The sequence below is a fragment of the Anomaloglossus baeobatrachus genome, chromosome 5 (genome assembly GCF_048569485.1).
Source record: "Anomaloglossus baeobatrachus isolate aAnoBae1 chromosome 5, aAnoBae1.hap1, whole genome shotgun sequence".
Lineage (NCBI taxonomy): Eukaryota > Metazoa > Chordata > Amphibia > Anura > Aromobatidae > Anomaloglossus > Anomaloglossus baeobatrachus.
In genome coordinates, this window is record NC_134357.1 from 277,259,897 (window position 1) to 277,282,768 (window position 22,872).

General features: G+C 41.1%; 2 protein-coding genes across 2 annotated transcripts in view; one reads left to right on the forward strand and one right to left on the reverse strand.

The window, feature by feature from the left end:
* ARL16 (ARF like GTPase 16) overlaps positions 1-775 on the forward strand; it is a 40,228-nt gene extending 39,453 nt beyond the window's left edge. Inside the window, exon 6 of the transcript XR_012754256.1 lies at positions 45-775. The gene's annotated coding sequence lies outside the window, so the exon portion shown is untranslated. The remainder of the gene's footprint in view (positions 1-44) is intronic.
* Positions 776-4,019: 3,244 nt separating this feature from the next.
* LOC142309977 (uncharacterized) lies at positions 4,020-20,033 on the reverse strand. The gene is made up of 6 exons (XM_075347457.1): positions 19,888-20,033; positions 19,491-19,581; positions 13,746-13,786; positions 12,566-12,698; positions 11,602-11,772; positions 4,020-7,178 (listed from the first exon to the last, which is right to left on the reverse strand). Exons 2-6 carry the CDS (start codon positions 19,566-19,568, stop codon positions 6,411-6,413), a joined length of 1,191 nt encoding a protein of 396 aa, XP_075203572.1. The 5' UTR covers positions 19,569-19,581; positions 19,888-20,033; the 3' UTR covers positions 4,020-6,410.
* Between the last annotated feature and the right edge of the window lie 2,839 nt (positions 20,034-22,872).

Sequence of the window (22,872 nt, forward strand, 5' to 3'; positions counted from 1 at the left end):
TGTATATTCACTATTACAATTAATTTTCTCATTTGAATTTTCAGAACCCAAATCCTCAGGAAAAAAATGCCTTTTTATGACACGTTTGCATCCAAAATTTGTTAACGTTCAATAAAGTCTGAAACATATTACATTTTTGATCCGGTACAAAGTTCACACCCATTTTTTTGGGGTTTTTGGGGTTACTTTGTTGCCTCTGGAACTGGACTGCTTGACCGTGTGCATGGCATTATGAAGTCTGAAGACTACCAACAAATTTTGCAGCATAATGTAGGGCCCAGTGTGAGAAAGCTGGGTCTCCCTCAGAGGTCATGGGTCTTACAGCAGGACAATGACCTAAAACACACTTCAAAAAGCACTAGAAAATGGTTTGAAAGAAAGCACTGGAGACTACTAAAGTGGCCAGCAATGAGTCCAGACCTGAATCCCATAGAACACCTGTGGAGAGATCTCAAAATGGCAGTTTGGAGAAGGCCCCCTTTAAATCTGAGGGACCTGGAGCAGTTTGCCAAAGAAGAATGGTCTAAAATTCCAGCAGAGCATTGTAAGAAACTCATTGATGGTTACCGGAAGCGGTTGTTCGCAGTTATTTTGGCTAAAGGTTGTGCAACCAAGTATTAGGCTAAGGGTGCCAATACTTTTGTCTGGCCCATTTTTGGAGTTTTGTGTAAAATGATCAATGATTTGATTTTTGTTTCATTTTCTTTTGTGTTTTTTTCATTGCAAGCAAAATAAATGATAATAATAATAATAAAAAAATAAGAATAATAGATAACATTATCTTTCTGGTTTATGATGTGAGTCCCAGTCTTTTCTTTTCATTCTCGTGACATGCTCCTTCATATTTTCTGCCTTGTTTTTTCGCTGTCTTTTTTCTTTATTGGTTTTAGGCCAAGGGTTGACAATAGTTCCTGATTGTAGTATTTTCGGGTCAGAATCCGATGTTTCAACATCTGAGCACAAAAATGCAACCTTTTTTCAGCATTTAAATCTTGTGTTCTATTTTTTAATATAGATCTTGAGTTGTTTTTCTGGTCCACAGAATTTTTCTAATCCTATACTATATTTTTCGGATTGTAGATGCACTTTTCCTCCTTCTGCGTCTTACAATATGAATGTAGCTTACCGGTAGGTGGAGAATGGGTGCTGTGCTAGCGGCAGGGGCCCTGCTGGCTGTGTCGAGCAGTGCGGTGCAGCGAGTGTTTCAGATTTTCTGTTGGCGGTGCGGGCTTCAAACAAATGGTGGCTCCTGGAGTCAGTGGATGCGAAGACGGAGCTCTCAGCTCAAGATCTCATCTGCGCATTCGCTGCCAGCGACCCATTGATATCTCAGCAGTGGATTTAAGGAAAATGGTGCCCGAAGGTGGAATGGCATGTGCGCAGATGAGATCTCGGATTGTCATTGAGCAGAGAGCTCAATCTGCACACGCGCCACCTCCAGGAGCCATTTCTTTGAAGCTTGCATCACTGATAGAGAGCAGCTGGGAGTAGGACACCCGCTATACCGCCCTGTTCAGCACAGACCCCACAGCCAGCACAGCCCCCATTGCAGCATCGCCCTACTCCACCCCTGCCCCTGCCTCCTATGACTTCGCTGCTCCACCGCTGGCGCCCCCCACTCCAGTACGACACCACCGGAGTATGACGGATCCTCCTTTTTTTTTACCTTTTTTCTCTCTAAATTTGGCATGCGTTTTATAATCCGGTGCATCTTATAAAACGGAAATACAGTACTTTATTACTTTTGTAATCATTACAGTCCCGTTGGAATTTTTTCTATTTTCATGCTCATAATAGAAATTTCAACTTTGTCTATATCTTCCATCAACTTTTTATTAAGGTTGTCATAAAGTTCATGTGTGGCATAAATGGTTAATTTTGCTTTAACATTGATCTGGTCTTTCATGGTTTTTAGCTTAATTTCCTCCTCTGAAATAATAAGCTTCATCAGCTCAAATGAACAATTGGTAATTACACGATTTCATTTTGTCAGGAAAAAATGTAGGTAGGCATCTTTCTTAGCCTTAAACCCCCTTGGGATCATTTGTCGTTCTCAATATGTATTCAATGTACTTTGATCCCAACAGTTGCGGGTTTCCTGGTTAAGTTTCTTTTCTAGATTATACAGTGCTGGCCAAAAGTATTGGCACCTCAGCAATTCTGTCAGATAATACTCAGTTTCTTCTTGAAAATTATTGCAATCACAAATTCTTTGGTATTATTATCTTCATTTAATTTGTCTTCAATGAAAAAAAATAAAAAAAATTGTCAAAGCCAAATTGGATATAATTCCACACCAAACATAAAGAAGGGGGTGGACAAAAGTATTGGCACTGTTTGAAAAATCATGTGATGCTTCTGTAATTTGTGTAATAACAGCACCTGTAACTTACCTGTAGCACCTAACAGGTGTTGGCAATAACTAAATCACACTTGCAGCCAGTTGACATGGATTAAAGTTGACTCAACCTCTGTCCGGTGTCCTTGTGTGTACCACATTGAGCGTGGAGAAAAGAAAGAAGACCAAAGAACTGTCTGAGGACTTGAGACTCCAAATTGTGAGGAAGCATGAGCAATCTCAAGACTACAAGTCCATCTCCAAAGACCTGAAAGTTCCTGTGTCTACGGTGGGCATTGTCATCAAGAAGTTTAAAGCCCATGGCACTGTGGCTAACCTCCCTAGATGTGGAAGGAAAAGAAAAATTGACGAGAGATTTCAACGCAAGATTGTGCGGATGGTGGATAAAGAACCTCGACTAACATCAAAACAAGTTCAAGCTGCCCTGCAGTCCAAGGGTACAACAGTGTCAACCCGTACTATCCATTGGCGTCTGAATGAAAAGGGACTGTATGGTAGGATACCCAGGAAGACCCTACTTCTTACCCCGAGACATAGGTAGAGCCAGGCTGGAGTTTGCCAAAACTTACCTGAGAAAGCCTAAAACGTTTTGGAAGAATGTTCTCTGGTCAGATGAAACAAAAGTAGAGCTTTTTGGGAAAAGCCATCAACATAGAGTTTACAGGAAAAAAAAAGAGGCATTCAAAGAAAAGAACACGGTCCCTACAGTCAAACATGGCGGAGGTTCCCTGATGTTTTGGGGTTACTTTGTTGCCTCTGGAACTGGACTGCTTGACCGTGTGCATGGCATTATGAAGTCTGAAGACTACCAACAAATTTTGAAGCATAATGTAGGGCCCAGTGTGAGAAAGCTGGGTCTCCCTCAGAGGTCATGGGTCTTCCAGCAGGACAATGACCTAAAACACACTTCAAAAAGCACTAGAAAATGGTTTGAAAGAAAGCACTGGAGACTACTAAAGTGGCCAGCAATGAGTCCAGACCTGAATCCCATAGAACACCTGTGGAGAGATCTCAAAATGGCAGTTTGCAGAAGGCCCCCTTCAAATCTCAGGGACCTGGAGCAGTTTGCCAAAGAAGAATGGTCTAAAATTCCAGCAGAGCATTGTAAGAAACTCATTGATGGTTACCGGAAGCGGTTGTTCGCAGTTATTTTGGCTAAAGGTTGTGCAACCAAGTATTAGGCTAAGGGTGCCAATACTTTTGTCTGGCCCATTTTTGGAGTTTTGTGTAAAATGATCAATGATTTGATTTTTGTTTCATTTTCTTTTGTGTTTTTTCATTGCAAGCAAAATAAATGATAATAATAATAAAAAATAATAATAATAGATAATAATACCAAAAAATTTGTGATTGCAATCATTTTCAAGAAGAAACTGAGTATTATCTGACAGAATTGCAGGGGTGCCAATACTTTTGTCCAGCACTGTACATCAATTCAAGTGTAGACCTTACGGGGGCTTTAAAAATAAAGGAACAGATTAAAACATCACCTTAGAGTGAATCTCTGTGTCATGTATGATTCCCTTCCTTTTTACATTTGACATTTCGTAGCGACCCTTTAAAGCTGTTATGCAAATTTTTATTATGGTAGACATTAAATTTCGCAACCTGAAGAAATCCGTCAAGCTCTGAAAAAGTACAAGAAAACCTAAAATGCTTTACTATTTTATTTCATATTGTAAAAATACATGATTTATTACAAAAGTGGAAAACTTAACACCAGGAAAATCAATAGGTTTGAGGTTACAATGATTTAAACAGTAAAAAAACTGCATAAAAACCTTCATTAAAAAGATATGAACTTGATAGTTTGCCTTTCATTGGCAACATATTTACATGGTTACTCATTTAATGGCATGTGTAATGTCTGAATAATACAGTCCCCCTGAATACTATCTCCAAAATAGGAGTAACTCAACATTTCTAATCAGATCGCCATAGGCGGCTGCCCTATACAAGCACATGCTTACAATTTATGTCCTTCACTTAACGGTTACACTTTAATACTGTAGCCACAACAAAAATTACTAGTGGACTTAAATTTAAAGGTTGGACATCAGTGTCCCCCATCAGCTCCCTGAAGCAAGGAAATCTTATTGTCAAGTCAGCGCCACTTCACGACAAATTACAGTTTACCATCCATCTACCCAATGGGGGTCTTTAGCAGTAACAGCTTACATTTTACTCTCTATAGTTTACTATTTTTTTGTGTTTTTTTTGGTCTGCTCTGTCTGTGGTAGAGGAAAAAAAAAAAGCTCTTTTCCCAGTATTTCGGAAACAGGTTGCCATTCACCTGACGATCAAGCAAAATGCTTGTTTGTTGGGTGAAATGATTATTTGCTTTGCTTAAAAGATCAAGGTTTTTGCTGTATAAACAGTACATGTGCTGCAGAGAAAAATAGCAGCCTATATACTTAGACCGTTCTATTACTGATTGTTTTACGACTGATCGCTCTCAAAAGCCGGCGGCCGGGAGATCAGCTGATCGCTCATAGAAGGCGGCTGCCAGGCGATCAGCTGATCATTCAGCCTCCAAGAGACAGCATGAGAGGCAAAATCAAAATGATTCCGCTGCTCAAAAAACGTTACAAGCTGCGTTCCTGCCGCCCGACGGTCACTGGTCAGTCGGGTGGCGGATGCAACGCAAGGGTATCAGTCACAATCCGCCACTCATACAAGTCTATGGGAACAATGGAATCCGCCAAACGGATTGCGTTGTTTATCAGAGCGGCGGATTGTTACTGATAATAAACAACGGAAATGTGAACCTAGCCTTAGACATCCTTTTTTTCCACTTAGGTGAAAAAAAAACCAGAAAAATTCAGCAATGTTTTAGACTCTATTTTCCCCACAGTTTGGGCAATGTGTTAATTCTCACCAGCAGTGATTTATCCGTGAGAAAACCAAAACTATTACAAATTTTCTACTTATTTCAACATTAATCACGGACAGCACATGGACTGCATGATGATGTTATCCATGCTCTTTCTCTGATTTTCATCGACCCATAGACTTCGATAGGTCATTGTGATCCATGATTCAGATAAAAAATGGACATTATGTGTTTTGTGGTTTTGTTTTTTTTTTTTTTGCAGACAAAAAAAACTCAGACGTAAGCTGTCCCACAGAACACATACCTATTACAATCTGTGAAAAACACGTATATGATAAATGCCTGACTGAATGAAGCTTAATTATTAGCACTTTGTTAATTATAGAAGACACTTTAGAGGATAAATCAAAGTGAGTAAAGGTCCAGTCACACTAAGCAACTTACCAGCGATCCCAACAACGATAGGGATCGCTGGTAAGTTGCTAGGAGGTTGCTGGTGAGATGTCACACTGCGACGCTCCAGCGATCCCACCAGCAACCTGACCTGGCAGGGATCGCTGGAGCGTCGCTACACGAGTTGCTGGTGAGCTCACCAGCAACCAGTGACCAGCCCCCAGCGCCGCGTGGAAGATGCTGCGCTTGGTAACTAAGGTAAATATCGGGTAACCAACCCGATATTTACCTTGAGCGCACGGAGCTACACATGCAGAGAACAGGGAGCAGCGCACACTGAGCGCTGGCTCCCTGCTCTCCTAGTTACAGCACACATCGGGTTAATTACCCGATGTGTGCTGCAGCTAAATGTGCACAGAGCAGGGAGCAGCGCACAATGCTTAGTGCTGGCTCCCTGCTCTCCTAGCTACAGCACACATCGGGTTAATTAACCCGATGTGTCCTGCAGCTACATGTGCACAGAGCAGGAGCCAGCACTGACAGTGAGAGCGGCGGAGGCTGGTAACAAAGGTAAATATCGGGTAACCAAGGACAGGGCTTCTTGGTTACCCGATGTTTACATTGGTTACCAGCCTCTGCAGAAGCCGGCTCCTGCTGCCTGCACATTTAGTTGTTGCTCTCTTGCTGTCACACACAGCGATCTGTGCTTCACAGCAGGACAGCAACAACTAAAAAATGGCCCAGGACATTCAGCAACAACCAACGACCTCACAGCAGGGGCCAGGTTGTTGCTGGATGTCACACACAGCAACATCGCTAGCAACGTCACAAAAGTTGTTCGTTAGCAGCGATGTTGCTAGCGATGTTGCTTAGTGTGACGGGGCCTTTAGACGGGATGAAGAGCTTGCATTCTCCTGAGCTGAACTTAAACTTTAGAGACGAGAGGAGGCTTTTGACGGTCTTTTTCATGTCATCCTCATATATTTCTTTAAACTTATTCTCTATATCTTCCCTGTTCATCAGTGTCTCACCATTTTCACCCTTGATGCATGTATTTTCCCTCACATTTCTATCATTTTGCAGCAGCCTACTGAACGATTCATTTTCTGCACAGTTTCCATACAACCAGTCCTCTTTCTTATTATGTGCTTGGTATTCTGGGCTGAACTTTACAATATACATTTTGTTACATTTTGTACATGGAGGGATTTTTTTGTACCCCCCTCCTTGGGTTTTTAAGTTATAGGCATTGCAGTGGACGTCATTTGGAAATGTTATAGGAGGACCTTTACCGGCACAACACACTGCATACGAGACCACCTTGTCCCACACATGCAGGGTTGATATAGCAATCATTATTTTCCTTTGATTCTTTCCTTTACAGGACATTGAGGATCCATAAGCTTTCTTAAGAACTTTTGCATCACAAGAATCTTTAACACAGCAGTGCGTAACTACCGTAGCTGTTAAGGCAAAATCATTGGCAATGGGTTGGTTTCCTTCCTCGTCAGTAACTTTCCACAGCGATTCATTGATAGTTGCCAGTTCTGTCAAGAATAAATCTGGATCTTCTGGTTTCAGACTTTCAGTCATCTAGATAGGAAATAAGAAAATAACATGCATTTAATAGAAAAATCCATCTTTGCCATGCAGGCCGAGTAGGTAAGAGGGGACTTGCCTTAACTTCTTCCTGTCAAAGGCAGTTTCCACCTTACTGACCAGGACAACCTTTCCAAATCTAGTGGCACTTTGTGGTAATACTTCTCTAATACTTCTACATATCTACAGTAATTCTGAGACTTTTTTTATATAACACACTGTAATTGTTAGTGGTAAATTTAGGTAGAAATTTAATGAAAATATCAGAAATGTACGGAAAAGTCTTAATCTTTGAACTAGAAATCTTTATGCCTTTAACACTAGAAGTCCCAGAGAGGGGTCATTTGACATTTCTACCATTGGAACCCTATGGAGCTCGAAATTCCTGGGACTTCTAGTGTTAAATCAGATAGTCATATCACACAAAATACCAAATCGCCACTCTGTCAGCATCATTTGTCAGCTGAAGGGATGCCACTTCTAAGCTTCAGCAGGATCAAGGCAGAGAAGAGTGAAGTCTGATCTGAGCCTGGTCATGTGTGGTGCAGACTAACTCTGCCAAAGCTTTGGCGTGCTGTCTCCTCAGCTGACAAGTGCTGTTATATGCTTTCTAATGATCAGCGCTTGTCAGCTGAAGGGACGGCACTTTAAAGCATAATCAGAATGGAGGCAGAGAGGAGAGTCTGATCTGAGCATGCGTGCTCAGACTGCTGTCACTCATTGATAAGTTCCCCACCCCCACCAATGATGTGCACTGCTCAGTTTGTCTGCTTCCGGTTCAAAATCGGATTTGTAGGACCCAGCATAGCCTTCTCAGTGTATCAAGCGGCCTCAAGCATAGCAGAAAGAAGGCGGTACTCATTACTGCTCTTAGTTACATAGTTACTTAGGTTGAAAAAAGACCTAGGTCCATCTAGTTCAACCTTCCTCCACCAGTTCTACATTTAGTCACTAAGTCATTTATAACCAACAATGTTTTGTGTACTGAGGAAATCATCCAGCCCTTTTTTAAAAGCTGTTATAGTATCTGCCATTACTACCTCTTGTGGTAGGGCATTCCACAGTCTGACCGCTCTAACTGTAAAGAACCCTTTCCTATTTAGGTTTCGGAATCGCTTTTCTTCCACTCGCAGTGAGTGCCCCCTAGTCCTTAGTACTGTCTTTGGAAGGAATAAGTCATGTGCCAGTCCTTTATATTGACCACACATGTATTTATACATATAAATGAGATCTCCTCTGAGACGTCTTTTTTCTAAGCTAAACATATCTAACTTTTTCAACCTGTCATCATATGGGAGGCCTTCCATTCCTTGTAATAGTCTAGTTGCCCGCCTTTGAACTGACTCTAACTTCTGAATGTCCTTTTTAAAATGTGGAGCCCAAAACTGGATCCCGTATTCCAGATGTGGCCTTACAAGTGATTTATAGAGGGGTAACAATACGTTGGGATCACGGGATCTAATCTCTCTTTTTATACACCCTAAAATCTTGTTTGCTTTAGCAGCTGCTGCTTGACATTGAGTGCTGCTGCTCAGCTTATTTGTAATGAGAATACCCAAGTCCTTCTGTTCTGTAGTCCCGAGTTTACTTCCATTTAATGTATATGCAGCTATAGGATTACTCCGTCCTAGGTGCATTACTTTACATTTATCAACATTAAATCTCATTTGCCAAGTATCTGCCCATTCTGACATCTTATCCAGATCTTTTTGTAATATTGTACTATCCAGGTCAGTTTTTAATATCCTACATAGTTTGGTGTCATCGGCAAAGACTGACACTGTACTATCAATCCCATCCACAAGGTCATTAATAAAGAGAGTAAAAAGAATCGGTCCAAGCACAGATCCCTGCGGCACCCCACTGCTGACTACAGCCCATTTAGAGAATGTACCATTTATGACTACTCTTTGTTTCCTATCTTTTAGCCAATTCCTTACCCAGTTGCATATTGTGTCCCCTAGTCCTTGCTTCTGGAGCTTTAGTATAAGGCTATTATGTGGTACAGTATCAAATGCCTTTGCAAAGTCCAAATAAATCACATCAGCTGCATTACCAATATCCAGGTTTGAACTTACCCCCTCATAGAACCCCAACAGGTTGGTTAGACACGACTTATCTTTCATGAATCCATGCCGTTTGTCAGTTATCATATTATTTTCTGCAATATATTTTTGCATGTCATCCCTTAAAATGCCCTCAAAAACTTTGCATACTACTGATGTCAGGCTTACTGGACGGTAGTTGCCTGGATCTACCCTCTTACCTTTCTTAAATATCGGTACCACATCAGCAATCCTCCTATCCTGAGGCACCAACCCTGTTACAAGTGAGTCTAAAAAGATGTTGGGATAGATGTTGGGATAGACACTGTTGGGATAGATGTCGGAGCTTTGCTTTCCAGCCAAGCGAGTGCTGTCAATCTACAAGAAGTCAACGAGGTGTGGAAATTGAAGGGGTAGGACGATTCGCTGAATGTTTAGCCATGCCAGATGTACAGTGTACACTGAGCACCATAATTTGCATATAAGACAACCTGCTTTTTATGCACACAGATATGATTTTTATAAGGGCTGAGTCACTATTTGAAAATATGGTTAGTTTAATTGTGCTGCATGACAAGCCTAGCTTGTTATATGGGGTATACATGATTGGTTCGTCTTTAAAAGGTTGTCCAGTCAGACAATATTGAGAACCTATCCTTAAGATAAGTTTTTTCAGGCAACGCCTGAATAGGAGATGTTCTGTAGTGGCCAGTTGGTGCCGATATAGCTCTATTCAATATATCTACATGTGGCCACTGCTAAAGCACATAACAGCCAATCCAACCATCTGACCTTGAGGACTTATCCTTAGGATAAGTCATTAATATTGAAGCACTAGTAATAAAATATAACTTTTAATATTATTGATTAAAATTCAAAAACAGAACCACCATTTACCTGGCTGTACAGGAGTATGCTGAGAGTATATAGAAGTATTAGCTCCTATTGTCATTGTACATCCATTTTGTAAAATTTGTGCAATATTTTCTTGTGGTATCACTTTGGGTGGTTTCTGTTTTTGAATTTTAATCAATAATATTAAAAGTTATATTTTATTACTAGTGCTTCAATCCTCTTAATAATTGGTGATAAGAGTTTCACATTTAAGTCATTAATATTGTCTGATCAGACAAACCTTTTAAATCAAAGATGATAATCACCAGCCATACATAGTCAACTAGTGTAACACAAATGTGTTATGGGTATTGTTACTTTAGCACAAAATGCATAGTGGTGTCTGTACTAAAATTAGTAGCCTGACAAAGGTGACGTCGAAACGTGCGCATCGGGGCTGGCGTCACGTGCACACAGGTCCTTTACTGCACAGGTAAAAAAAACTTCAATTTATCATAATTATCATGTTTATGTCTGGGAGGCTTCCCTCTATATCCATTTCCTGATATAGTGAATAACACATGCAGCAATTAGGACACATTATGCTGTAATTGCACCATGCCTCCTTTCTATAGCTATATTCATTAACACAATAGTAACATGTACTAAAGCCACAGCTGCTATACATATTGATACAAGTAGTATTGGCAATACATATTGTTTTTCTGGCCCCTAATAATACCAATAGCCAGCTCTATATCACTACAACAATGATATATACCGTACTATGGCTATAGCTATTACATGATTGTTATAGATACCACTGGCTGTTTTTATTATTTTTTCTATTATTTATTATTTATATTATTTACTTTCTCTGGGTCCTATTCTTATTCCCCTTCCCTCCTTTTGGTAACAACACTCAATAATACCTCTATACGACATTTTCTGATCGATTTTTTTTTTTTTTTTATAGTGATACATAGTTAGTGCACTGTTGCCACACCATATTTCCTCTTAAAGTAACCTTCCTTTTCTTATACAGTTTGTATAGCTATTGGATAGTATACAACTGAGTACACTCATATTACATCTATGTCTTACAGTTTTAACATCCCACTTTGTAACAATCTTTTCTAATTTTGACATTCTGTATTAATTGCAAACTTTTCAGCATCTATATTCTATAATCATTCCATTTTCGCCAGCACACCGTACATCTTACAACACTAACATTATGCAATCTAATAACTGGCCCTCTATTTATTTGCAAAACAAATTCTTTATTTTAAATGTAATGGAAAAAAATTATCAAAAGGTGACAAAAGTTTACATAGTCTTGTATAGAAAGCTCAAGATTTTACTATTCTTGTCTGAAAACCTGTCTGATAATTTATTTGACCTATTTGCTATACACCAACACGTCTGCTCATTATATATGGCTATATTTGAGTAATATTGCCCTCTGTCCCGCAGCATTAGTTATTCTATAACACTAGCAAATAAAGATGTAACAGTTGTGAAAGAAGCACACTTACAAATTCCAGGAAGATGGCGTATGGGGTGTAATAAGGGAGATGGGTATTGTACTCATTGAAAGCCTTTGGTACAATTTTTTTAAAGTGCTCAATCAGGTTGTCAGGAAGAAATTCATTTGGTGAGATTGGTGGGATGCTAATATGTCCTATAAAGAACATGGAGTGTAGGAACTGGGGAGAGAAATGTACAAATAAGTGTTACAGCATGTATACAGTGTATGACTCAACACAGTCTCTTACAGTTCATAAGATACATAAATAAAATATGCACTTTAAAGGAATCTGTCAGGTGATTTTGTAGTACAATACTGTTATCTTTAAATAGGGCTTAAGGAGACCTTTCAGGATTAGTAACTTTTTTGTTATAACTTCCCCTATTATCTTACAGTAAGCTCAGGAAAATGTAGTGTTTCATGCACCCTAGTCAAGTGTATATAAATACAATTTATATATTCACTGCTGCCCCCACCCTTCCCTTCCAGAACATTCACTATCACTGCTGAGAGGTGGGAGCAGCATTGCAAATTCAGTTCAGATTTACTATCACTGATGCCAGCACTGAGATATAGGAGGAGAGAGCAGTGAATATGCAGTTTGTATTTACATATGCTTGCCTAGCTACTATGTCACACTCAATTCTATGGCAATAACAAACAACAGATAACTTACAGGATCGCAAACAATAAAAGTTACTGATTCTGTTAGAGCAGCTTAAGCCCTATTTAAAAATAACATTAGTATTGTACTAAAAAATCACCTGACAGATTCCCTTTAAAATAAAAGGTGATATCAGTACCAACCAATCAAATGACAGCTTTCACCAAAAGTTGGAATCTTATTGGTTGTTATAGATTATTCTTTTACCTTTACCCGTGCTATTATTTTATAAACAATTATAACATGAGGCTTAGTATTTTTTCTAACCATTAATATTTCCCAAAAGTCATGATTTTATTGGACATACCCGTTCGAAGTAGTGAAATATGGCTTCCTTACTAGCCGCTTTCTCCAGCAGTAGCTTCTTAAAGGCAATAATGAAGAGGTTTCCACTTGTCACTAGGTTTTCTCTTTGTTTTTCTTTATTTACTTTGCGGTTTCTGAAGGAGACAAGCCCATATTGTAGATTATCCTTGACTTGATCCCTTCTTTGCAGTGTCACATATGCTAACAGCCAGAACATTGTGTAAAATATGTATTGCATACAATGGAAATTTTCCAAATCTCCTTAAAGGGGCTGTTCCCTTTCAAAATACTTTTTGGTATAAGCTTCAATACTTATAAAAAAACCCCCCAAATGTTACTTGTCCTTGCTGGATCCAGCACCCTGTCCGTCACTGTAATGGACACTTATTTGTCGGCAGCCCTGACCTCACATCAATAGCCCTGCAGCCAATCAGTGAGCCATCAACACGGGCAAGGCTCTGCAGACAGAGATCGGTGTAGGGTGCTGTAATCAAGGAGAGTAAGTGCAGTCTGTTTTTTGTTTGTTTTTTTTACAACTACCAAAGCTTCCACCCAAAGTTTTCTGAAAGGGGGCAACACCTTTAATAGCTTTAACTAGTGTTTCCAGGTTTAGTGAACAAAGCCTATCCATTATACGAGGTAAAGCTACTCAACCCCATACACATCATACTGCAATGGCCTTTTGAAACCTTTTAATCACATGCATCAGTAAAGGGGTTGTCCAGTGATAATTATTGAACTCCTATCCAAAGGCTGGGTGACATCTTAATGATCGCTAGAGTTTGACTGCTGGGACCTGCACCGATCATCAGAATGGGGAATTTGTATTCCTAACGTGGCACTTTTATGCCCAACTGCTACTCCATTCATTCTCTATGAAATAGCTGGAAAAAAAAATAGAGAATGAATGAATCAGTGTTTACGCATGTGCATTGCAACATCATTTTAACAAGGATAACAATGTGATCATTTTTCACTGTACAACCCCTTTAACGTCTACAGTATGGGCTAGACTTCCCTTCCAAGATGTCTTAAGCCTTAGGCTCCCATGACCCAGTTCATGCTGTGTCCTTCCTTACCTACCACTGCATAGCTGTAAAAGACAACACAGTTTAGCCCTTGTCGCTCTGATCGTTACATTTGCCCCACTATCTATAATTTTGTTTACAAAGTAAACTTACTGTTTCCTCTCCATCTTTTCATTGTCCAAGAAGTTATTCCTCTTTGAAGGAAAACAAAGAAAGTCAGTCACATGAAGAACATATGGGGTTAGTTTTACTATATCAAACATAAACTCACATATGTATTTCTATTGGAAAAATTATCAGTGTGGGTATGGCTAATGCATGGACATTCGCTGCCTGCCAGAATCGGGCCGTACTCTAAGATGTGTATATGCCCTTGTAGGATTTTATACAGACTAGTATCAGGAAAAGGAAAATCAATACTATGGTATCCATGATTAGGACATAAACGTTGTTGAAAAGCGTTGGATTTATCACTGAGGCAGTTGTAGCGCCCCTGAGAGCCTCAGGGCACAACAAGGAACTGCATCATCTCGGGGATGCAGGACCTATCTCCTGGGACCTGCAGTAACAGTGCCATTGACCACCAAAACACAAATCAAATCCTAGTGAACTCTCCATACCGGGCATAAAGGGTTAACAGAAGGGTTTAGCCAGCTTGGTGGGAGGGGTTAAAGAGTCTGAGTTAGCCTGAGTTAGGGTCTGACAGTGCACGTTGAAGTGTGCAGACGTGCCTGCACTGGGTCCGTGTAACAGTGACCCCGAGGCACGGGAGAGAGGTCGCCAGGACGGGTACCGGAGATATCGCTGGGACCAGAGCATGAACGGGGCACAGGGCCCTAGGGGAAATGTCAAGTTTTAAACGGTTTGACAAATACCTGCACGGTGTGGAAACCTTCACGGACTTCACCGAACTAAATAATCCGGGGGTCATCAGCAGCAAAGTAGGAACGGGGTTCGGACACTTACCTCCCTGCAGGGTCCGCGCTGCCCGTCGTACGGAGGAGAGTGTACCCCAAAAGGGACAGTCGGGGCCCCAAACGCTTCAAGCTACAGGGAGTCAACTACAAGAGAGTGCCGGGCACAGAGCAACCTGGGTCACTACATTGGCACTGATACTCCTGTGACCGGAACCAGCCTACTGAGGTCCATGTGAGTAGAGACTGTTAAAGTCAACCTGGTGTTGACTCCATCATTTTGCGCTCTCACAGCTCCCAGACACTGCCCTACCTGCGGAGGGCCCAACACCAAAGCTGCCATTACCATCAGCTCTGGGAATACCCACGTTTAGCAGCGGCGGTTTCCATCCTTAACCGCAACCCACAGGTGGCGTCACGACAATAACTTTTATCCCCTGTAAATACACCCCATTTACAAAAGGGGCACGGCAACGGGCAGCGGCCACCAGAAGTGACATTCCCACATGCAGAGTCTGCCTGGGGCCGAGTACCCCATTCCCTGGGCACTACAGATTTGTTGATGCCAGTACCGCTGCAGCATTATGGCCAGGGCGTCTTACCTGAGGACACATGATTTCACACCAAACTGATGAATATGGTGAGCTGGCTATTGCTTCTTTTTTTTTTTTTTTTTTTAATTCTAAATTGTAGTATCATACTATCTAGCTCAAAGGCCCCCAACCTTTTTGGGAGCTGATTAAAAAAAACTACGCTCAAGTACTTAGTGTGTCAAGAAATATGAAGAAATATGACAGCCATGTGCCTTTTCATTTTATGAATTGGTTGGGGTTTTCTTTGTTGTTTGGACACCTCAAGACTTCTTGCCCTGTGATGTATATATTGAAATGAGCTGATCGCTTTTTTCAACCCTGATCCATGGTCCAGGTTAGTGCTCTCTAGCAGTGGACAGGAGAGGTGCAAATTTCTGAGGTTTCAGGTTCCCCGGTACAGCGTTTGGTTTGCCGGCCTGTTGTGACGTCATCTATACGGCGCGCAGGTGGCATCTTGCCAGTCAAGTTAATTGTAAGTTGAGCCTAGGGTCCAGAGGGTAAGGGAATTTACACAGTTCAAAGAGCACTGACCAGACTGTGCTTATTTCTAAATATCATTTTTAAAATAGAATTTGTCATCAGCAGACAAAAATCGTTTAGTAATGAACTCTGCGTCAATCATGGTGCCAGGCAAAATGTTCTTTCATTCATGGGCTATGCACACCAGAACAACCTCAGCTATGCTTAGTGCATATACTGTATTGACATTTTTCTAATAAACTTATTTAGTAAATATAATGACTAGGTTATCCTACACATAAATGTTTCCTTCTGAGTACATAGCCTGGACACTATTTGGACCCAGCAAAATAACAAATATGGCCTTATTCTACACTTGTAAGGGCAACTACGTCTGCATTGGTCCCTTGTGTCAACTGACCGATAGGGATGCCAGAGGTCACACCCCACTGATCTGGTTTTGAAGTCCTATCCCAAGGACAGGAGATCCATATTAAGGTCCTGGAAAACCCCTTTGAGGATTCACATGAGTATTGCACCCAATCACGTGTATGTATGTATGTGGCTGATTGTGGTGACCTGTGAGTAGCCACCACACTTTTGTAATGTGTCAATGGTGGACTAAACACGATTACATTGCAGGGTTAAGCAAAGAGTGGGATTGGACAGCTGCTGAGGGGTAGCAACTGTAGCACCCATGGGGCAAGGGCTTAAATTACTATTCACCGGGCCTGGTGATGTCGGGTCTAGGGATGTCACGGGTGTCTCTTTCGCCCAGTTTCGTGGCCCCGAGGTGTACAATAAAGAAAGTGGGGGGAATGATGATGGAGGTTGTTTTTGTGACGCCACCTGCGGTATGCGGCCAGGGAATTAGCCGCCGCTGCTGTCCTCCGGGGAGGATGGTAGAAGCAGCTAAGATGTTTCTGCTCCTCACAGATAGAGCGGGCCCAGGGGAGGATGATGATGATATTATAATATAATAAATATATAATAATACGGTACTGCACATCCGCCTCATTGATTTTAATAGGAGGCTCCTGCCACTATCAGAAGATGGAGCAGATCCAGAGCGGAGCACTTCCGGTCACCTGCCACCACCGACATGGCACCTAGAACAGGCGATTGGTGGGGGTGCCAGGCGCCGGACCCCAACCAATCAGATATTGGTGACCTATGCTAAGGAAATGCCTTCAGTGTTAAAGTAGTGGACAATCTCTTTAATAAAGTCTTGTGCTGTCTGACAAGTTAAGGGTTACTATGTTTTTATTTATGTTGTTAGGAGGATTAAAGGGGTTGTCCAAGTTTGTGATGAATCTGCAGTCACTCCATTTGTCTCTCTATGTGACTGCAGATTTCTCAATTCTCACAGTGTGCACACTGTCCGCTGTCAGGATTCTCTGGTGCCGGCGGTGAGAGTGGGAGGTTACGAAGCTGCAAGTATGCAATTTACATAGACGTGGTCACGTGCTGAACAGACATGCTCAATGAAAATGAATTGACTGAGGCCGGACACATCAAATCAGAATGTGGTCAGAAGTATGCAAATCTCATACTTGTGCTCACATGATCGTCCACTCTTGCCACTGGCACCGGAGAATCCTAAAGTGTGCAGAACATGCACTGTAAGAATGTAGAAGCCTGAAGTCACACATACAGTCACTGCAGACTTTCATCTCAAACCTGGACAACCCCTTGAATTATAAAATTAAACAGTGTAGTATCCTCAGTTCTAACAGCGTGCAATATACTCCCTGTCAGCATTCAGCTCTGGTTGCTCAGTCCAGCAGCCACCACATGGCCGCTCCACTCCTATGTGATTTTCACACTTGCATCTGACAATTAGCTTTTTTTCCTACGTTTCTCATTGAAGATTGAGAGAATTATTAATAGAAGCACGTCACCACGTGACTGTAAGGGGCACTTTGCACACTACAACATCGCAAGCCAATGCTGCGATGCCGAGCGCGATAGTCCCCGCCCCCGTCGCAGCTGCGATATCATGTGATAGCTGCCGTAGCGAACATTATCGCTACGGCAGCTTCACACGCACTCACCTGCCCTGCAACGTCGCTCTGGCCGGCGACCCGCCTCCTTATTAAGGGGGTGGGTCGTACGGCGTCATAGCGACGTCACACGGCAGGCGTCCAATAGAAGCGGAGGGGCGGAGATGAGTGGGACGTAAACATCCCGCCCACCTCCTCCCTTCTGCATATCCGGCCGAGACACAGGTAGGAGATGTTCCTCGCTCCTGCGGCTTCACACACAGCGATGTGTGCTGCAGGAACGAGGATCAACATCGTAACATCGGTCTTTCCCAATTCATGGAAATGACCGACGCTACACCGATGATACGATTACGACGCTTTTGCGCTCGTTAATCGTATCAAAAATGCTTTACACACTACGATGTCGAGAGCGAGGCCGGATGTGCGTCACTTTCGATTTGAACCCACCGACATTGCACCTGCGATGTCGTAGTGTGCAAAGTGCCCCTATGTGTGAAAATCACATGAGTGATTGGTCACATGACGACCAGCCAAACTGCTCGGGGGGGGGGGGGGGACGACTGAATTCTTGCCCCGGGTGCTTTAAAGCCTAGATACTACTCTGACTAAAGGCAGTGCCATACAGGCACTAAGATGCTGAATACAGGCATACCATTTGTGGAAAAATCAGATGCTAAGTTTCAGTAATATCTTTACTCAAAGTTGCAGAAATGCACTGCACTTTGACAGGTGCAATTGGGGTGGCCTTTGCCGCATTTATTCCTGCTCTGCTTCCTCCTGGCTTTCCCCGTTTTCATTATTTGAATATCGTACTTCGCTTCCATTGCTATTATTTGCGGCGCGTGTGCATTGCCGCAGTAATTCTGTCTTCATTAAAATGCTGCATGCACAGACCGCAATCTCCGGCGCCAGTTTATTGAAGACGGAGGAGGACTTTAGTGAGGACCCGACCCACAAAGGCCTGACCCGTTGCACTGGATTCAGTATCTTACTGCCTGTAAGGCACTGCCTTTTCATATCACAAAATCCTGGTGGTTGGTTCTCTTTAAACAGGTGTGAGGGAAGGTGTTCGACAAACTTTTGCCCATATAGTGTATATTACAGTATAATATTCCTATGAGTTTATATACCTACAATACTCCCATGTATAATAAAGTCATGGAAATATAATTCCCAGATGAGTTTTATAATCATACAGATGTAGTGGGCCATGACGGTAAAAAACAATGCATTGGATCTTTCTATAACAGGTATTCCTGCAATCAGCATCGTAGGCCCCTTTCACACATCAGTTTTTCGCCATCAGTCACAATCCATTTTCTTGATGGATCGACGGATCCGTCGCAGATTGTGGCTAAACTGATGCGACGGATCCGTTTTTCAACGGATCCGACTAGTTGAGGGCTAAATAATAATTGAAGCGTGCTCAGTTAAAAAAAAAACGGAATCTGTCATCAGATTCCATCATTTGACGGATTACAACGGATCCTGCGCCCATAGACTTCCATTATACCAAACGACGGACGGCGACGGATCCGTACACTAAAAATGTTACTTTGGCCATTGTCTCCGTCCGACAGACAAACATTTTTTGACAGATCCATCGTGCGACGGATGAAACGTGAAGCCATCTGTCGCAATCCGTCGCTAATACAAGTTGATAAGAAAAAAACGGATCCAGCGGCAACAGTCGCCGGATCCGTTTTTTTCAAAATTCGATTGTGACTGACGGCACAAAACTGGTGTGTGAAAGGGGCCTCGGTGCCAGTATGGCACTGCGTTTAGTTCATATCACAAAATCCTGGTGGTTGGTTCTCTTTAAGCTTGTTGTTTAGCTGTTTTCGAAAGTTAAATCTATTAAACATTTTGTAACGTCAAGCATTTGTCTAATAACTTTAATTTTTACATCCAGAAGGCTCTACTTACATTATCTGTTATGTTCTGATTGGACTCCTCCGTATCCATTGGTTCAGGCTCTGAATCTTGGCTGTTCATAGTTGTCATCCACAGGTTATACCTGATCAAGAATATCAGAAGCATGTTCATGATAATGTACCTTGTTATATAAAATTCAAGCTCTTTTTATTCCAAGTACTAACAAAATCCACCTTCACTCAGTCTATAATTCTACACAAAAGTGGCCAGACTTGTTAATGTGCATACAATTAATCAACCGGATAACTCTATATGTGATCATACTACTTTAAAGGACACCCAACTAATAAAAAGTTTCTGAAGCTCATCTAGATCATTTAGGGAAGTCATGGAAGACATTTTTTGCCTGGACAATCGAATGTGCCATTTGAGGGTCCGTGAGTCTTACCTTCACTATAGTCTGCTGATCGTCCTAGTCTGCTGATCGTCCTTCACTGGTATTACTTTGGAGTCGGTGAATGAATGCACTTGAACGTGAAATGGAAACTGAACTTCTAGGCGGAGGGAGGGAGCACACCATATCAGAAGTAAGACCGAGCTTAAACAGGAAGAACAAGTGGTATTTCCTCACGGTGCCTCCCAACCCAGCTGATGTCACTGGGCTGATACATACCACTGACGTGTGTAGGGGATTTATACTTGTAGCATGTAATATAAATTAAAAACTTTTAGACTATTGTATACTTATATTTCTGTCTTCTGATAGTATTTACAGTTGGATGACCTAGTAGGGGACATCAGACAGGCAAAGTGATAAAACATCACATTTGTATAATTCTTCGGATGAAGGGGCATACAAAGATAGCCAACTTATGTAATCGTTCTCACACACTTTCATTGGCAGCATGCTCTGCAGGCATATACTAAATCATCCATACCAGATTTTTGGAGGTCTATTAATTTGTACCTCCACTAATCAGCTATTGCCATGTTATCTGCTCTGATAGTGAGCGGATGTAAACTGTGTACAGAACAGAACACTACTGCTGCGTTAATCAATATCCTAGTAGCGGACAACCCCTTTAATGGTTCTGCACATGCTGTATATTTTGGTCAAATTTATTTTTGTAGACCATAGTTAACCCCTTCACCACCCAGCCTGTTTTCACCTTCCTCAACTGGCTGACTTTTTTTTCAATTTTGACCAGTGTCGCTTTGATGTAATAACTCTGGGACACTTCAATGGACCCCGGTGATTCTGAGATTATTTCATGATATATTGTACTTCATTATAGTGGTAAATGTAGGACAATATATTTAGTGTATATTTGTAGCAAAATCGGATATTTGGAAAAAAATGAGAAAATTTTGCAATTTTAAAATTTTGTGTTATGTCCTTAAAACAGACAGTTATGTCACACAAAATAGTTAATAAATAACATTTCCCACATGGATACTTTGCATTAGCACCATTTTTTAAACATTTTGTTTTGTTAGGAAGTTAGAAAGGTTAAAACAAAGCAATTTTTTAGGGCCCACATCATATTTGAAGTGATTTTAAGAGGCCTAGGTGACACAAAATACCTAAAGTGACACCAATCTAAAAACTGAACACCTCAGATTGCTCAAAACCACTTCCAAGATGTTTATTAACCCTTCAGGTGCTTCACAGGAACTAAAGCAACGTGGAAGGAAAGAATAAAAATGTTACTTTTTTATTTTCACAAGATTAACAGGAGAAAATGAAAGGTAAAATTAGTTGAGCATTTTCTCCTGGGTAGAAGAATACCCCATATGTGGTGGAAAACTACTGCTTGGGGACATGGCAGGACTTGGAAGGGAAGGAGCACTATTTGAATTTTGGAGCATAAAATTGTCTAGAATAGATAGCGGATGCCATGTAGTGTTTTCAGAGCCCCTGATGTGCCTAAACAGTGCAAAACCCCCACAAGTGACCTCATTTTGGAAACCACACCCATCTAAATGTGTGGTGTGATGAGCACTTTGACCCCCAGGTGCCTTACAGAATTTTAGAATGCTGGACAGTGAAAATAAAGAGGAAAAAAAAAAACAAAAACAAAAAAACCACAATTTTCCCACAAAAATGTTGCGTTAACCCCAAATGTTTTCATTTTCACAAGGTTAACAGGACCTTACAATTTTTTTTGTACATTTTCTCCTAAGTAGAGGAATACCCCATTTGTGGTGAAAAACTACTGTTTGGGCACACGGCATGACTCAGAAGTGAAGGAACGTTATTTGAATTTTGAATAGCAAACTTGGCTGGAATAGATAGCAGATGCCATGTTGCATTTGCAGAGCCCTTGATTTGCCTAAATATTGGAATCCTACCACAAATGGTCCCATTTTTGGAATCCACACTCCTCAAATAAATTATCTAGAAATGTGATGATTTTTCCATAAAAATGTAATTTAATCCCAATTTTTCATTCTCACAAGGCTAACAGGAGAAAGTGGACCATATAATTTGTTATGAAATTTCTCCTGAGTATAGGGATACCCCATATGTGGTAGAAAACTACTGTTTTGGCTCACAGCAGAGCTCGTAAGGAAGGACCGCTAGTTTGGCTGGGACAGATTGAGTACACCATATGCCATTTGAAGATCCCCTGATATAATAATACAGAAGAAAACTCCCACAAGTCAACTCATTCTGGAAACTACACCGCTTGTTTTTTGCCGGGTGAGTTGGAATTTTTATTGGTATCATTTTTGACCAAATATTATTTGATTGCTTTCTATTCCGCTTTTTGTGAATCAGAATCAAAAAGAAACAGCAATTCAGATTTATTTTTTTACGTCAAAAAAAGTGATAAGACAGCTAAATTCTTCGGTTCAGTACAATTACAGCATTACCACATTTAATAATTTTTTTTATGTTTTATCACTTTTACATTACATTATTGGGAGAAACATACTTATTGAGATGGGGTTGTCCATGTAGTGGACAACACATTTTAAATTGATTTTGCTTATTACAAGACAAATTTTAATAATTTAGACTAAACTGGAAAAAAAAATGCCCCTAATGTTTAATATATTGTGAGCAGCACTTTTGTATGTTTTGTTATGTACATAAATAGGAGCATTTACAATAAGTGTCTTTTTGTTAGCCATGTATAAATGAAGCCGAAGAAAATATCAAATATCTTTAGAAATATGCGGGATGGTGCCCAGATCCATGATCTCAGTAGACTGAACGTGGCAGAAGATACTTTCATTTCCATGAAATTGAAACTTAGCACAATGATGCATAAAGCAGCCACTAGAGCAGGGGTCAGGAACCTTTTTGGCTAAGAGAGCCGTAAACGCCACATATTTTGAAATATAATTCCGCGAGAGCCGTACAATATGTTTAAAGGGCCATTGACAGATCAATCGCTCCAATGTTCACTTAGTACAGCAAGGAATG

Bases quoted from the DNA above. Each gene is read 5' to 3' on its own strand.
- LOC142309977 (XM_075347457.1), bottom strand. From the start codon at position 19,568: ATGACAACTATGAACAGCCAAGATTCAGAGCCTGAACCAATGGATACG. The intron at 13,787-19,490 runs GTAAGTAGAGCC...TTTCCTTCAAAG, and splicing joins ATCAGAACATAACAGATAAT to AGGAATAACTTCTTGGACAA. The intron at 12,699-13,745 runs GTAAGTTTACTT...TGTCTCCTTCAG, and splicing joins GAAAAGATGGAGAGGAAACA to AAACCGCAAAGTAAATAAAG.